This window comes from Phalacrocorax carbo, chromosome 2 (genome assembly GCF_963921805.1).
Source record: "Phalacrocorax carbo chromosome 2, bPhaCar2.1, whole genome shotgun sequence".
Lineage (NCBI taxonomy): Eukaryota > Metazoa > Chordata > Aves > Suliformes > Phalacrocoracidae > Phalacrocorax > Phalacrocorax carbo.
Window position 1 is genome coordinate 48,068,060 of NC_087514.1, and position 18,325 is coordinate 48,086,384.

At 41.7% G+C, this 18,325-nt stretch overlaps 1 protein-coding gene across 1 annotated transcript in view; it reads left to right on the plus strand.

Moving 5' to 3' along the window:
- The window catches only part of KLHL14 (kelch like family member 14), a 66,330-nt gene extending 51,163 nt beyond the window's left edge, over positions 1-15,167 (plus strand). Inside the window, exons 4-8 of the mRNA XM_064442803.1 lie at positions 2,148-2,226; positions 8,621-8,811; positions 8,967-9,125; positions 11,842-11,999; positions 12,472-15,167. Of these exons, the coding sequence (XP_064298873.1) occupies positions 2,148-2,226; positions 8,621-8,811; positions 8,967-9,125; positions 11,842-11,999; positions 12,472-12,612 (728 nt within the window). The 3' untranslated portion in view covers positions 12,613-15,167. The remainder of the gene's footprint in view (positions 1-2,147; positions 2,227-8,620; positions 8,812-8,966; positions 9,126-11,841; positions 12,000-12,471) is intronic.
- Positions 15,168-18,325: the final 3,158 nt, after the last annotated feature.

Here is an 18,325-nt window from a genome sequence, read left to right on the forward strand (position 1 = left end):
TCCAATTGCTCTAATGACTAGGAGCCTTATTCTAATTTCCAGTAAAATGTATTCTTTGACTGTCTAAATCACCTTGTTCTCATGCCAAAGTTGGCCTTTAGCTTAATAGTTTTTCCTCTCCTGGAGATTTGTTCCTCTGATGTATTACAGACAGTGCTCCTATCCCCTTTCAGCTTTTGTTTTTCAAGGTGCAACAAGCCAAGTTCTTTGTCTCCTGCCATAAGGTAAACTTTCTGTTCCTCCTGTTACCCTAGTAGCTCTTCTTTGTGCCCGTTCTGGTTTGATTTCATCTCCCTTCCTGTGAAGTGACCAGATTCGTTTATCCTGTATTCCCACTGCAGGCTCACTAAATCCTTGTCTTTCTACCCTGCGCTATACAATCTTCTACATATGTGGTATTTTTAGCAAATATTTGTATCACACATGTTACATTATGAGGCCAAGGTCCCCAAATGGTAGGTTTGTGTGACAAGAATTAAAAAGCTGCTGTATAACCAGTGACCACTGAAGTCCCCAGTAACTCTGAAAGATGTAGTGAATATGACAGCATTAAAATCTCCTACTACAAGTCCAAAGTTATGATTAATACTTATATTGTTTTGAAATCTTGCTTTTTGAAATAGATTAATAAATGGCCTAAGTAGTGAGACCTAGGGCCAGTTAGATGCTTGCTGTTACTGTATTACTGTTTATTGAATATATAGCTCTCAGTGCCTCTTTTTCTAAATCGGCTGTATAGACTAAAGGATTTCAGATGGGGACCAAGAGCAAGGCCTCACTTCACTAAACCCAGTGGCAAAATGACCAGTTGCCCTTAATGTATGGGGATCTCACCGAATGTCTTGAGATGTGTTCAAGCGGTGCTCAGCATAAAGGGCTTTGGTCCTCGTTAGGCACTGTGCTGGATTTAAAGGGAAATGCTGCATTATTCATCAGTCTTCTGCTTTACCCTCCTCATATAGAAACATGCTTATAACATAGTGAGGAAATGAGTTTGCTTCCAGACAGAGTGGTCAACACGGTTTCTTTCCCTGTTTTCTTGTAGAACATGATCTTAAATTATTACGAATATAAATTCTAGCTGTATCGTTATTCTTCTCTACAGTCTTGATGGTCCATTTACACATGCTGAAGTAAGAGTGGAATGAAACAAGCAGAGTGAGCCTATCATACAGAGGCTTTTCCGATGCAAAAATACTCACCTTGTAGAATACCCAGTGACCATTTATAGAACTGTGACATATGCAGTTGGGTTATACTGCTGGCCTGTGAAGCCTCTAATTCAATTTTTTAGTCACACATACATAAACAAAGGTTTCTCTTTCCAAGATCCTCATCTGTTGAAGTCTCAGGTGTTAAAGGAAATTGCCATACACTCTCTTGCTTCAGTTTTCTTGCTTTGATGTCAATCTGCATGTAAAATAAGGTGAAATCTTAATATCGTGAAGACGTGAATACGATTCTTGGGCTTGACAGTAGGGATAAGCTAGTTAGCTGGTGTATGTTGCTCATGTTTCATATTTTAGCTAACACACTCAGAATAAAACTCTTAAGAGAGTATTCCCCCTTCGATGCACATGTGTAATTCCTTCTAACTTACACTGAAAGTACATGGTAGAATAAACCATCTAGTGCAAACACTGCATACCCCATGCTGATGGCTTATGCAGCTCCTGGTTATTTGCACAATGTTTTTTTACCGCGTTCCTTATAGAGGTGATGTGAGGAGAAAGAAAAGCACATGTCCTCCCTTTGATTTTTTTACCTGACACAAAATACTCTAGTCATAAAAATACCGTGGGGATGCCCTCTTTTGGGCAGTAATTTTGTTTAGTGCTGTGATTTATTGTGGCTGTGAAAGTACCACAGCATCTATAAGTAAATTTAAATACACATTTTCAAGATCTTATTACAGAGAGCAAGAATAATCTCTGTCTGCTTTTACTTCTAACAATTGCTAATTCAAACCTTGCAGTGCCCCATTTGTTGAATTATTACTGTACACATAGTGTAATCATACATTGTTGTAAAAGGGGGAACCCTTCATAAAAGCTGTCAACTTGTGAAGTATATGTAATATATATTACAATCGTGATGTTAAATACATGAAACAAACAGCTGAGTGTCAAAATAATCTATCTTTACAGGGAAACACAGTACAAACTTTGTTAGCCGATACGATCCCAGGTTTAACAGCTGGATACAACTTCCACCCATGCAAGAGAGGTAAAAACCTGCTACATGTTTTTCAATATATGTTTTATCATCCTAGGAGCAGCTGAGGTTTGGCTTAGTTCTGGGAGTAAGGGCACCTACAGAAGCATTGAAAATACTGGGGTAAAATTGCAGCATGCAGTCGCTTCCCATTTGTCTCCTGATTTTTTTTTAAACTTTCCAAATTCATAATTCCAGATGCCAAATCCTTCAGGGCTAACCTGTGCGAAATAACCATGGGCTTTGTGCGGTTACTGGTTGCCTGAGTATGGTCTGAAGGATTTTTCTGAAGTCTTCATAGTGTCCTGTCATGTTCCCTGACAGAAGCGTCATGATGAGTTTGCAGGAAACAAGCAGTAATTATAGTCAGATACTTTTTAGGGAACTGAAACCTTCACATGTTGACTCCATTTCTGTTTCACCACACCAGCCATGAAACGCTCTCCTCAACATGTCTCACCTTGTCAGAGGACTCTTAATCCTAGGTGGTCGTTAAGTGAAGTTGCTGTCAGCTAATGCATATTACAGTAGCATACATTTTAATCTTAACTGTGTGCCGAAGAGCAGAGGTGCACGTAGACTTGAGCAACAACTGGTAAAGATGGCATAAACTTAACTCTGGATCTCAAATCCTACCTTGGCAGGTAAAAAGTCCCCCAAACCTGAACTGAATGATGCATGTTTCCTAAGAAGAATCTCAGAGGCAGAAGATCCAACCTTATAATGTTGTTTTATGAAAGAGCATTCAATGTCCATTCTTCAGTTCAATACCCATCTTCTCATGCATCCAATGTACAAGAGATCTCACACCACCTTCCTAAGACACTTTTGTTGTTATTCCATGTGCTGTCAGTATTATAGCTCTTTTTCTGTTGGCTGCCCCCGGTGTTCAGGTGTCTGGCAGTCATAAATACATTGAACTCAGTGCAACCTTGCGATTCAAGGTGTGTATTACGACGTGCAAGGAAATATGGCTGTCCTTTCCAATTTTCAGAGGTAAAATGTCAGTCTATGGAGTTTTTGAAAGGCCTTTGCTCAGGATTCAGTTTGATTGACCTAAGTCCATATGCAGACTCACATGCAATGCGTGTCACCAAAAAATACTGCATTGTACCACTGCATGAAAAAGCACAAGTGGACCAGACCTGATGGGGTTCCCTGTTGGAGCTGAGTGAACTGATAAAATTAGCCATATAAATGGAGATAAAAAAGAGCATCACAGTTCATTATAGTCTCTGGCTTTATTAATAACATCATCCTTTACTTTAAAAATCCTTTACTAAAATTCCCTTTTATTTTTTAGCTGTTAGTAGAGCTAGTCCAACAGCAGGTTTTCGCTAAAGAGGTGGCCCGGCTTTGGCAGACCCCGCTTTCTCCCTCACTCCTGCCAGCACTGTAGAATAACCCCACAACTGGGTTATTTACCTTAAAACAGAGGGATGCCTCCCCCTCTGGTTCAGCTAACCGGGCTGAGTTGCTGCTGGCTCACGTGTTGGCGGGGGCGACAGGAGGCGTGCGTGAGATTGCACATCGCTGTGCAGGTCATCCTCAGTGAACTGGGAGGCTGACTGGTGTTTGTACGGAGCCTGAAACTCTTCTGTGGAGCCTAATCTGTGTCCTAATTAGGCCCTCTGGGTATCCGCAAGCAAAACTCCTGAGGGGCACGTGCGGCTGGCTGAACAGTTGGGCTTATTTGGCTGACAAAGCTCAGAAGGCAGAATTAGGTAGTTGAGGGCTGGAGAAAGCAGACAGTAGGAGCTTTTCCACCTCCGCAGTGGCCAGTTGTGTTTCACAAGAAAATCGGCTTATAATTGCAGGTGCGGAATATGACTTGCCTTGTGCTCTGGTGGAAGCTGCTGCCTTCAGCCAGGAGTCAGAAACTGCTGCCCATTGTGATTGCTTAGAAGCTGCCCAGTAATAAACTGTAATATATTAGCATCTCAGCTCCTTACAGTGTTATTTAAATGTAATGGTCCACTCATACATAGTTCCTTCTGCAAGGGGCTTTACTATGACAACGTTAATTGTCACCTCTTTTGTTCAGGATACATAACTCATAGGCTTGCCCGTTATTTCTCTATAAAGGCTCCTAAGCACTGGAGCTATTGTTGGAAAACAGGGATTTTCAAATTGCTTTCTAAAATGTTTTTAATGGTTTATTTTCTTATCCCTAATGACTTCCTCAGAGTTGTTGCAGCCTTTAGAGGTATGGTCTGGCCCAGTTTTTAGAAGATCATACAAACAAGAGAGGGCTTTTGCGTGGTCTCTTTTCCCAGCTCCTTTAGTCAGATAAAGTTCCCATTAAAGTCAACACGCTATTTTTTTCCCTGCAAGGAATACAGGGTCACGCCCTGTCTCTGCTGGCATAATGCAGGCACCATTGACAAGACAGACTGTTTAATGGGTTCTTCTGAGTCATTATGGTCCATCAAGTCAAAACCTACTTAGGAGTTTTAGTCTGAGAATAATTGGCTGGATAGACTGTAATAGCTCCTTTGAAATGACTGCCAGGTAAATGTGGGTCTCATTCACAGGCAGTATATTCTCAAGTTGAAAATCTGTATGAAATACTTGATGAGTAAACTTTTATCTCATATGCTAAAATCCATATCTGATTGATTTTACTGTATGAGCTATAAAGAAAAGTCTAATCCCATTATGGATTCAGAGCCGTCAGTGTATTTTCTTTAAAGCCAAGTTTAGTTTCTTTTCATTTGAAGAACATCTCACAAATACATGCTTTTGAAAAGTATGTGCTATTTTCAGGCGTGCATTGTTTAGAGAAGCAGCAAATGACTCATCGGCTTCTGAAATACACATCTGCCTGATGATGCAATAGCAACATGATGCTTTTTGGAGACCAGTTAAGTTAGATTAAAATGCCTACTGAAGGAGTGGTCTTTGTAGGAGATGTATCTGAATTTGTGGCCTGAACCTCAGCTGGACACCTCAGTCAGTAGTGTTGCATCTTGCCAGCTCAGCCCAGAGCTGGACAAGGTGTGTGGAACATAGTAACATTTAAAACATAATCTTTTTTCTTATATTCTGAGTTAAAATTTTTCATTTGAAGACCAGCAAAAAACACGGCATTGTACCAGAGCCTGAAGAAGCACCAGTGGAAGTGAGCAGGTCAGCGTCCTCACTGGGGCTGAGAGAAGTGAGAAAAGAAGCCGCAGAAAAAGCGATAAAAGAATTTCACATTTTATTTTAGTCTGCGACTTTAATAATAGTAATGTTAACCCTTATTAAGATTACTTTAGTTTTTAAAAAGCAAAGCGTACACTCTAACAATGACCCTGAAAGCAAGTCCAGATACTGCGATGATCAATAATAGCATTGGTAGTTTAAAACCTTAGACTGGCAGTTGTGTTTCTTGTTTCAGGGCATAAATTCATCATCTGTGGAAATCAGAAAGAAATTCTTCCCTTTTATGTGTGTGTACTGACGAGAAGTTAGTTGGGTTGATTGTTGAGTGAAGGGGTGTGAAAGAAAAGCATTTCAGACTAGTGAACGTCAAATACTTGCAGTCCTGTAGAAAACCACAAAATAATTGTCTCACTGTCTATATTCAGATCCTGAGGTGGTTTCCATTTATCTCGTTAGAGTGGATAGTCTCTTCTCAGTTTTGTGGGGAAAGTTGTCATGCAAAGATTGCTGTATTGTATTTTAATCTGAATCATATTCTGAAACAGTTTAAAAAGTCATCACTTAACAACATGCCCCTTACAGACTGTATCATTGAAAAGTTAAAAAAAACCCAAAAAGCTTAAACTATTGGTGCCAGGAGCTACTGAGTGAATATTCACATCCAAGCAGAAGAGTGAAGCGTGCTGACACTTTCATTTTTGCTCCTTATAGTGACACTGTGTGGATGAAACCAGGAGTACACGTACAGAATAATGTCAGTGAAATCCTAGTTAAAATAGTTAATGCCTGCCAGTTGTACCTACCTCTGTTTCTTAAACCTGAACTAAAAACCACGCTGAGAGCAGTTAGTTAACAGCTTTGTCAGAGGAGGTGTGCGAGGACAGTCAAGCGGACATGTGAGCACCCCAAGCACTGACGACAGGCACCCTGTGGGTTCGTGGCTTGCAGCTGCCAGACACAGGAGGGGTGGAGAGCATGTGCCCACGTGGCTCTGCAGGCTCTCTGATGTCTAATAGGATGTAACCTCTGCAGCTTTGCCTACTTTTGGGGCCACTGCAGGCTGTCTTGCCTCTGGCCTGTCACACACTCTCAGGAAGCATATAGGCACTTGACTGCCTCTAACACCTATACCCTCTGTCAAATTAGAGTGAAATCAGCCAGCAGGTTTTTGTTGAGGAGACAACACTCAGACAGACATGGGTACACGTACAGTGTAATCAAATAAGCTTTGTTTCCATAGAAAATGAGGCTAAAAACATAGATGCACAATTTGCTGCCCGACCATGCAGAGCAATATATGCCATCAGCTTCTATCTGCCCATTGACAGATAAATTAAATGGTCTTATTTAATTCGTCAGCTGAGCTGGAGGCACTTAGCAGCATTGCTGTCCTCCTGTTTCTATCTTCTTTCCGTAGCCTTATCCTTGTGCCAGTGTTCCTGCTCCACAAGGGGTGCTGTCCCGCACCAGCCAAGTTGCCTATATGCAGGCAAGATGAAAGCAAAGAGGTAGACAAGAGGTGCTCCGTGATGCAGCTCCTCACCAGCCAGGGTGAGGAGCCCTGTCAAGCGTGCACCAAATCCAAAACCTAAGGCCAGAAGCAGGTGGCATTGTGGCAGATCGGTTCCCTGAATGCCCAGCCAGCCCTGCTGTTTCTGCCCAACCTCTCCTCCAACTTACAAACCATCAGCCAGTCTCAACCGCCTTTAACAAAGAGGGAAATTTCTTCAAAATGTTAAAGCACACTACAAATTTTGTGAAAATAGGCAGCTGGGTAAAGGAGAGAGATCTTACTCCTGCCTTCACTGAAGGAGATGCTCCTGAACGCGTACCTGTCTACACGGCCAGTTAGAGACACGGCACAGCAGGCTCAACTACCTCACCTAGTCATGGGATGACTGTAGCAAAGCCTGGGGAGGAGTTGGGAGATACCAGAGATGTTCATTGCAGGGTGTTGTGCTCTGTACGTGGACCACCACTCCTGAATGCTTTGTAACGGTCTGTAGAATTGAGCCCTTATGGTGCAGGTGACCACCAAGCTCCCAGGATTGACCGTGCAATTCAGGAGTACAATATGCACCTGCTCCTAGATTCAAATCCGTGTGCCTGGGCAGGAACCGGAGTGCATTGTGTCAGCCACAGAGCAGGGTTTAGCAAGCTGCAGCCACGCTCCAGCGTGCCTGTTTTGCAGGAGCTATCGGAGCTAGACCGTGCCCTGCCTGCTTGTCTCTGGGCTTGCACGCCACTCCTGTTTCACCCAGGAGAAAATCTGAGGTTTGGGACTGACAATTCTTGTCATTCAACATTCTGTACAGGTCTTCATCCTAGCCTAGCTGTGGCCTTTTGCAGTTTTATTTCTCATATCATTGCAGCTTAAAATTAAAGGCCTCTACCCTAGCAAACCTTCCTGCTGCTGAATAATACAGGGAGCTTTCCCTGAAAGTGGATTACACCAAACAGTGTCTCTCAGAATCGTCTACTGCTCTATTGTTACTTCAGCAACAGACACTTACAGTTAATTTTGGAGGCACAGGAAGACGAACTAATACGTGCCTAGCAGTCCTGACCATAAAAATGAACTATTTTCATGCATACCTGAGTTGCATGTGAAAGCAGACAGGTGGCTAAAACTTTCCTCAGAGTTTGTTGGATGGAGACAGACCGCTTTTGAATTAAAGGGCGGAAATGTAATATTGTGCCTGGCATAAGGGAAGTTGTTCTGTTTGCAGTACTGTGGAAGAAAAAAATGATAATTGAAGAAAAATTTTGATGATGTGGTTCTCTTAGTAAATTGGGAACAATGACCCTTGAAGGACCATAAAGAAAGTGAATGTCAAGATAATTTATTATTGTTACATTATCTACCTCATTTTTCACTTTGTCTTACTGAGTTGTTATATCCCTTACAAGGTAATGCCCCAAACATTAATGAGCACCTTTTTTCTCTTCCACGGGTGTGAAAAAGCAACAAACAGCTTTGAAAAGGGGTATTTTATGCCAGAGTTATGTGTTCTTAATTGTTTTGACACCAAAAATGAAGTATTCATTTAATGTGGAGCGTGTATTTGATTAGCAGAGCAGCCACAGTCTCTAGGATAGCTGTAAGCATGTGAAGCTCCTGGACACTTCTGTCTGAAGTAGCGTTTGAAGGAGCTGCTGTCTTAGTTCAGGGAGTCAGCTGGAGAGAGAAAAAACATGGTTGATGTGGCTAATTGGTTTGTTGTTGGCTTGTTTTGTTTTGTTCCATCCTGTCCTCCAGGAGAGCCAGTTTCTACGCCTGTCGCCTTGACAAGAACTTGTATGTAATTGGTGGAAGAAACGAAACTGGCTACTTGTCCAGCGTGGAGTGCTACAATCTGGAGACAAACGAGTGGCGTTACGTGTCTTCATTACCGCAACCTTTGGCAGCCCATGCGGGAGCCGTTCACAATGGCAAGATATATATTTCAGGCCAGTGTCTTCTATAATTCCTGCTATATAACAAAGTATAAAAACGAAATATAAAAAACCCTGGAAACTCAGAACTCAAAATCATAGAGCTAAATTCTTGCTGCAGCGCAATGTCTTTATTTACATTGATTAACAGAAGCATATTTACTTTGCAGGAGGTGTTCACAATGGAGAATATGTCCCCTGGCTGTACTGCTATGACCCTGTGATGGACGTCTGGGCCAGAAAACAGGACATGAACACAAAGCGAGCAATCCACACTTTGGCCGTAATGAATGATCGACTGTATGCAATTGGAGGAAACCATTTGAAAGGTCACATTTTTAATAGCAAAAAAGCATTTCAGTGTCCCCCGTCTCCTGATAAAGAATATTTTTGTTAGACAGTCATTGTTAAATGCATTAAAATCCAGGCAACACAATTTAACAGGACACTTGAGCCAGCAATTTTAAAAACATTTTATGCAAATTATTTTAAAATTATAACAGTACATTAAATATATGAGTAATGAATGCTTTAGATAATAAAAATGGGAGATTCCATTACTCAAAGGCACATGGACAATTTGTCATTACCAAGAATTCAATGAAACAAACAGATTATTCTTTGACCCGAAAGTACCAGCAGTATTTTCCTCTGTAAATCGTTTTCCAAAATGTGCAGTTAGAGAGAGCTTTATTCAAAGCAACACATAAAAACAAGCTCCTGATTTAATGAAGGAAGAAAAAAAAACTTCCTGCCATTAAATATTAGGACTAGGCTCTTTAGATACCTTTTAAGTATTAAATGTAGCTTGTTAATTATAACTCTTTTTAGAGGTTTCTTGTTTTCATCTTTTGAAAAGGTCTCATATTAAAGTAACTACTGCTTAGGCATCTGGTATTTTTGTCTTAATACCTACATGCCGTTGCTTTTACTGCTAAAGAGATTCTGCTTAATCCAGCCACTTAGACAAAAAGCACAGCTCCTGCTCCTTTGTCCCCTGACAATATTTGACGGTTTATATTCCTTTCTCCTTCCTTGCTTAAAGGAAAAAAAAAGCCTCACAACAACAAAGAGGAAACTGTAATGCAAAAGAAAAAGTGATGTTAACTGCAAGGAACACCAGGACGTGTGCCTGAATGACTCTGGGGCACCCAAGTACCTGGGAGGCTTTGAAGCCACATACTGCTTTTGAAGATCTGAATGTCTGTGGTGGAGCATGTAGCAGACAAAGTCTCAGATGTGTTTTTGTCCCTGGTAAATAGTACTGGTGCATAAACCCCTGCAGCCATTTGCAGGGCTGCTGTGCCTCCACTCCCCACTCCCAGTTGTGATTGGTGTTCTGGACTGGCCTTTACAGGATGAAGGGGGTACAAGCTGCCTGCACAAGTGCACCTGCAAATTTTGTAGAGGTTGCAGAGCTCCACAGTGTTGGCTTTTTCTCCTACTAAAGTAGAAGTCAACATGCCACACCCCTCCTATAGCTAAAGCACATGCTTTGGTTTGAATTGCTTCCATCCTGCCTTCATTTTTTTCACCCAGTTTCACCTACCATCCTCTGGAAAAGAAGGAACTTCTAATAAACATTGCATTTTTGCCTCTACAGCTGCTGCCATAGGTGCCTTTGTTATGTATGGATTGCACACTGTTGTGAGAGGTATTTAACATCCAGGCTTCTGGAAAGCTGCCGGTTGTCTGGTAGAAGGGCTTTTTGGAAAACTGGTTTCTTCTGTACCGTGAAACAAAAGCAAAGGGAGGAGGGAGACAACTGAAGTGCGGGTGAAATGCTACAAATTCTCCACCAGAGAGGGGAGTAGCAGGGCTCCGTGGCAAAGCCCTGCTTTGTGAAGCTGGATCTGTATACTGGTGTCAGCAGTGAGTTTACCACGTCACAGCTAGTCGTGCGCATACTGCAGTTTATTATGGAACTTTTGACAGATTCTGAGCACACTGTGGTTGCCTTTCTGTGGCCCCTTGAAAACTTTACAGCAACGGAAAATTATTTCATCACATCTATTTGTTCCTGACGTAAATAATACCTGTACAAGCAGCATCATTGTGAAGTACCAATATCACCAAATGCCCTTTTCCAGAAAATCTTAACTTCTCTTTTCTGTTACGCCTGGATGGAGAAGACAGTAGTGTCAAGTAAGGCATCCCAGCATGTTGAGAAAGCCACAATTCTTTTCTGTGGTGCTCTGATAAAGAAGGTGGTTTGAGACAGGGAAATGTCTAAATACTGGAGCAGGAACCAGGACTCCTGGGTTCTATGTCTATGTTCAGCTTGCTCAATTGATATTACAGCTTGAGAGTCTTGAGAGTCTTGACCCATCTGCGCTCTGGTGATTACAAAGCAACAGTCGCATGAAGCCTTTTTTGGTCAGGGAAGGGTGGGACCACCAGTTTTTTTGGTTACGTTTTCTGTCACCTCAAAGACTTCGTCACATCACAGCTGCATGCTGAGGGCACACCTTAAATCAGCTTGAAAATTGAAACTGGTCCTGAACAGCACATGCGTTGTGCTAAACACCTTGTCCCTCTGGGATGAAATGGCATCAGTTGTCTAAGCTCTACCTTGACTCATTGGACATTGATTTCTAAATGAGATTTAATCTGTTGATTTTTGAATAGATTAGATCTGCTGACCTTTGAGAAAGACAGCCAGGACAGGCTTTTCCTACATGTTCAAACTTGCATTAGTGCTGATAGATGAGGAGGAATATTGCTTGAATCTCCTTTCACCATTGATGGGTTATTACTGAGTGTTAATTTCTGATCTGTTCAGGTTTTATATGTACTTGTGATTTGTAGAAGACTGTAGAACTGTAAAAGCTTTCAGCAGATTTATTTGAACTGAAATAACGAGACATTAACATTACAGAAGGTGGCTTAAATATAAATGGCAATATTTTCTAGAACAAAGTTTAACAATGAGGTTATAATTGTAATAATATAATTCTAACTGTAATTTAATAAATTTAACAGTAAAACAAATAACAAAGCAGTATGTCATAACACACATTCTCTTTTCTCAACGCCCTCATCCAGGTTTCTCCCATCTCGATGTAATGCTTGTGGAATGCTACGATCCAAAAGGTGACCAGTGGAATATCCTCCAGACTCCTATTCTGGAGGGTCGCAGTGGCCCTGGCTGCGCAGTCCTTGACGACAGTATTTACCTCGTAGGAGGCTACAGCTGGAGTATGGTGGGTACCTGCTTTTTGCAATGACCCTTCCGTTCTTCCTGGGCTCCTGCGGCCAGTCTGTATGTTACTCAGATGGGATGGAGAGGAGACGAGGAATGAAGTAGCTGCAGGGGCTGGTTTTGGTTTGGTTTTCCAATTGTGGAGAACATGGAGTATTTGTTCACCTTTGTGCATTTCTATTTAGATGATTTATTATCAGACTGTATTCACTGATATGGAGTAATATAAAAATCAGATTAAATTTGGCAAAAGTGATTGACGGGACTATATGCTTATAGCTCTGCTTATAAGGTGCTTGTAAAGGTGCCTGCTTTGCGGAGGCTGGGTGTTCAGCCCGTATGAGAACCAAACCTCTTGAAGGGCCCTAAATTAGAGCTCAAAAAGATGTGTCACTTTAAAACATCTTCAAAGCTGATGTGTGACTTGGATTTTACCAAAGCCACATTTGATATGACTTCTTTTTCTATTACAGGGAGCCTACAAATCTTCTACTATTTGTTACAGTCCTGAGAAAGGGAGTTGGACAGAACTGGAAGGAGACGTTGCTGAGCCACTTGCAGGACCTGCTTGTTCAACTGTCATATTGCCAGCCTGTGTACCGTACAACAAATGATGGTCAAGGCGCACTGACACGAACACTGATTGCGTTTGGGAAAATAATGACGGGTGACGTAAATATTTTATTAGAACAGGATTCCTGTTAAAAAAAAAAAAGCTACCATAATTGACCCCTTATTCCATATTAATGCTTTAGGAGCAAACTAAAAGAAAACAAAAACCAAGTGTTGTCCCAGCTCAGATAGATGCCGGTGTCTTATGAAGCAAGTAGCTAAATACACCGAACATTACATGCTGACAGACTGCCATTTCAGACTGATTTTAACTTTTTCTTGCTGCAGAGATATCCCTCACATCAAATTTAACTTTAAAAAAAATGAAGGCTAAATGTTCAAATACAGCCTGAAGAGACAAGATCAGTATTGTGCATTGTATCTACCTGCATGTGATCTGTGTTGAAGTCATGAGGATGTTGTTTTCATGAATGCTTCAGAATTCAGATAGTGAAAAGCTCACACTGCATTGCAGAATTGTCTCCTCCTCTGTAATCCTAACCTACAGCTACTTCACATGCTCTGCAAGCAACACAGCATCAGAAGATTATAAAAGGTAAAGAAATATCATTCAGTTTTTGCACAGCTTGGCAACTCATACACTCTGCCTTCAAAGTCCCCACGTGAAAGTGCAGCGGAAAGCAGACTACAATGAAAGCCATGCTTTACAGAGCACTTCTTGCAATAGCAGTTTAGGGATTAGGATCAAATTCTTCTAATCACACTTGTGTAAAGTCAGAGTCATTTCTCTGAAATCACATGGAATGACTGTTTTTACATTACTATAACAGAAATTTGGTCCTACACCTTAAGTTCCGGGTTCATAAAGTTACTTCTGTGACCGCTTAACGAAGCCCCACTACCCGTTAGAATAGGAGCATCCATCCCAGTTGCTTCTAAAGACAAGAAGACTGCATTTAACTCTTAAGTGTATTACTTTGGACTCTTAAATGATTATACACAAGTTTGGAGAGACACTGGTAAGTAGTTAAAATACTTGTCTGTGGTTGATCTTAAAATGTACCCTGAAAGATTTTTACTGTTGATCCAAAGTAATATGCGGCTAGACTTTCCACTGCCCTACGGCTTATGTAATTATTTACACATTACAAGGTGAGTTCAGAATGCTACCACATGGGACCAGTAGCATTTAGGACTCACTTCATGAACCCGTAGTTGTTTGCACAAATCAGGCGGTCCGTATTTTGAGCTTATGTCTTTCTGTCCTGGAAGTGACAAAATCCGAGCCTGATTCTTCACCACCTTGCAGTTAACATAATCATCTACACCTCAGCAAAGTATATGCATAGCTCTCCCATTGTGGTTTACTGCTGCTGCATCCATTATGCTCAGGACCATCCTCTTTGCTGGTATAAACTGACATTGCTCCATTGAAGCCAATGGATGTACTTTGGTTTATGTCAGCTAAGAATCTGGCCTTTAATTTGCCTAGCTGTAACTGGCTGCACCAGATAAAAGGCTAAGGAGACTCAGATCCTGCGTTTTCCAGCCTGTGCATTTCTTTCATGATCGGACTTAATGCTAGTGAATTAAGCAAGGAGCAGGCAACTACTGGAGGTTGGTTTCTGCTGCAGAGGCAATAGATGGGAGAAAGAATTCAGTATTTACTTTGCAAAATAGAAAGAGGGTGAATGTACACAGAAATTACACTATATATTGAGGCTTGAGAGCAATATAAATAATGGAGAGCAAATACCATGGCACTGTTTCTCTCTGGCATCAGTCCAGTTTTTTTGCAGTGCAACTCCCTTGCTTGCAGCAGAATTACACAGTTGTAAAACTGGAGTAATGCAGTAAAGACTGATACCATACAAATGCAATAACCCAAATGATGAGGTAGCTGCACGCCTGGAAAAATTTTTTAAAATAAAATAATTATCTGAAGATGCTAATATTTTAATGTACCGTTGGGGAGTTTTCCAGTGAGCATCACTAAGGAACTCATAAAGGTGGAGTGTATATCCTGAAATCTCAATCCATTTCTACTATATAGTGCAATCTTAGTTGGTTTTCTATTTATTTATATTGTTCAGATCCAAGGGATCCCTTGTAAAATATATTTGGTGCAATCATGACTTTTTTTTCCTTTCCTGTTGAAAGTATATAAATATAAATATATATAAAAAGGAAACTGTTAAGATACTAAATGAGGAAACCTTGAATGACATTTAAGATCAGGATAAGGTCTGCCATTAAACCTGTCACCTGTCTCTACTAAAACGTACCATTTTTAAAGGATATTTGTTGTCCTTTTAAGTGGTTCTTTTTTTTACCAAGATAATTTAAAGATTTATGAGGACTGTATGTAAATCTTTCTTTCAGGAAGGCATGACCAAGGAAAGTGCTAACTGAATAAGCCACACAAAGAATGTAAATTTTGTACAGTACTAGACTGTGTAAATGAAGCTTGCTTGTAGGGGGGAAACTTTAAATAAAACTTTATGTACTAATTCAACTGTCTGCCATATTCCTACTTATAAAATGTATGTACAAATAATATCTACATTAAATTCTTTGGAACTTTTTTTATCATGTAGATGCGTAAACTTCTTTTATTTGGTGGCGTACAAAACAGCCTCGTCGTTCTCCAAGTGTCATTACTCTGTGCTTGTAAGCGCAGCAACGCGGTAAAATGTAGTGAGTCAGGGTCTTCCCCTGAGCGCACGTGCCTGGCCTGCGCTTGCAGTGGGGAAAGCCCCACCTGCGTCCCCACGGGCAGGGTCCCACCTCAGAAGCCTACCGATGCGATCGTATGCCTGTGCAACGCCTCTGCCTCGCACTGCTTAGCCCGTTCCTCCGTCCCGTGGCGAGGCAAGCGAAAAGGACGCCGCCCGGTTAAATGCGGTCTTGCTTTGGGGAATTTAATGCTAGTTGTGGCAATTTCTTCCCTCTTCAAAATGTCCCTCCTGTGGTGATTGACCCTTCTAAGTATGGGTATTTCTGTTCTTGGAGGGGAAGTGCTGGCACGGGTGAGCAGTAGAGGAGTTGGGACGAGAAGTGTCACCAGGCTAAGCAGACAAGGTTTTACCAGGGCAGGGGTTTTACCAGGAAACAGAATCATTCTCGATGCCAGTTACTATACAACATGTATTATTTATTCATGCCTCCCAACCTTTGTCATGGACCAGAACCTTCCTATGCAAACCAAGTGCGTGCTCCAAGCAAACAAAAAGGCAGTCCCCGATTCCCACGCTTACAGCAAGTGTGAGCTGTGCTGCGGGGTGGCGGTGAGCGCGGTTAAAGAGTCTGGTCTAACGAGAGGGCATCAGTCCTGTTCAAATCTTTTGTGAGGAAGGGAAAGGCGAGACAGCAGCAGCTACAGTGAGACAGCACAGGGAATAGGACTGTTTCATTAATGAGTTTATTTCAGAAGAGAAAGGAAGGTAGAGAGATTTATGCATATTTTTTTAAAGTAATGCGGGAGAAGAAGGAAGAGGAGAAGCTGGAAGCCGTGAGCAGAGATATGACTGAGAAAGGAAGGGAGTGAAGTGAGAAGAGGTAAGAATGAAAGGAAAAAATAGAAAATGAGAGCCTGCGAGTGGAGGAAGTGGGAAGTTCTTCTAGATCAAGGGCACAAAAGGTAAGGGCTGGAGTAATGAGGAAGGCAAAGATGGTTTCTCAGAAGCACATATCAGAGCAAGCCTGGAAAGAAATGACAGGAGAGGTGATATAAAGAGCAGAAGAGAAACACAGGAAAATGCAATAAAAGAGGACATGAAATAAACATGAAACTAAATAAGCACTTGGTGATTGTACTGCTCCTATTTTCTTCAGCTAATCATTTACAGTGGTCTAGCTGTCAAGCAGAAGGATCAAATCAACAGAGTACTTGGGTGTTGCAGTGTTCAAGCTTTCAATGCACGGACTTAAGCTCAACAGCAATCATGAGAGAGATGCTGAGCAGCACCTCTCTGCAGTGCCTGGGCTGCGGCAAGCACCCAACTACAGCCAGCACCTGTGGCAAGGGAGGAGAGCTGCTGCTGGTGGCAAGAAGCAGAGGAGGAACAGACGTATCGCCTGGTCCCCAGTGGGCTGGAGGGAAGCATGTTCTCTGTTTCTCATTCACAAATGAGAGTCCTCCTGGGGAGCTGGAGACCTGGGCTATTCCTCCCTTCCCCTTCTCTGCTGTCCTCTCTGCCAAACATTAATCTTCTCTTTGACCTCGGCATGACAAATTTGCCTAGGTACTTTTGCAAAGTTGGGCCTTCAGAACAACAGACCAGTGAATGGAGCTATTTCCCTGGTCCTGAGCTGTGGTCCCATCCACTGCCTGAGAAGCATGAGAAGGCTGGGTTGCTGCTGACTTGCAGCCCATACATCCTTTAGGAGGGCAAAGATGGTGTTTCAGAAATATGCTTGTCATTGATTATAGTGCTGTCCTCAAAGGTACTGTGCACCCACCTCCCAAAAACTGGCATTGCTTTCCTTCACGTGTTTGTCCCCCTTCCTGCTTTTAATACAACGATTTGCTAGCTGCATCTGTGAGCCAATGTCTGAGAAAAATCCATGCCAAACCTCATTATATATACTGGTTTGTACTGTAGTATAATCACTCTCCAATATCATACTCTAGTGCCCTTGCTTTTAAGGGACAGGCTGTGCTTCAGTTTAAATGGAGCTTTCTGGGAACAGAGAAAGGAGACGGAAATCCCAAACAGTGCTAAAGAGGCTGAGAAGGTAATTGCCAACATATGCACTCTCATTCCTGTTGTTAGTGCCGCAGCGGAAAAGAGTCAGTGTTTCAGCCTCCAGGTCCAGGCCAAGGAAGCAGTGACGGCAGCGCTGGAGGTCAGAGTGGTTAGCGGGAAGGGAAAGTACACTAATGAATTCTGGAGGGCTTGTAATGCCATAAAAGATTCAGTTAATCTGCAGCATAGATGTTGATCAGCGAAACTGAACCTAATTCTCTGGACCTTGTCAGATGTATTCTGTGCATGTCAGTGTTCCACACCAATTACAGATTTTAGAAGATGCTCTCATGCAAGACTATGTGCCCTAATATATAAGCCAGCTCAGAGGTAACTAAAATTAAAATCTGACTGTGGCAAATCTCTGTGATCCTGATATATGAAAATCCAAATAAATGATTTGTTCCCAGAAATGAAAAATAACTTCAGCAGGAAATTTCAAAATTACTTATGCAGGATTAATCCAGTTCAATGAATGCATCTTGCGTTGATTAATAAAGCATTCCTGAATTGCAAAGTAAAACGAGAGGAGACTTCTGGTGCTGATACATTTGTGTATTTCTGAAGCTAGAGAGAAATGCGCGCTTGCAAGAGATGTGGTCAACCAGTGTAAACAGAGATTGAATACAAATAGTGATTTTTCTAATTGTCTGCTTTCTCCCTGCAGCAGAAAACTACCTTTGTGTCATTGATCCTTTCCTGAAGAACACAGGTACTATGTTACCTGCCACAATATTGAATGAGAACAGGGCATCTAATACGGTTGTACAATGACTCCAATTAGCATCCAGATGACATCTGCAGTCTTACCTAGCAAAGAAAAGCAAAACTTGAGCTACTGATTATCTTCCCACAGAGTAGAAATTTTGGTCAAGTAGCATTAGCTTTTGTGATCTGCTGCCCTTGAACTTAATTGGGCCTAGAGGTGAACATATACAGGGAACCTATTTAGAAAACTAAAACGAAGGAGATTTAAACAAATGTAGCGTTTTCCCAAATTTTTCTT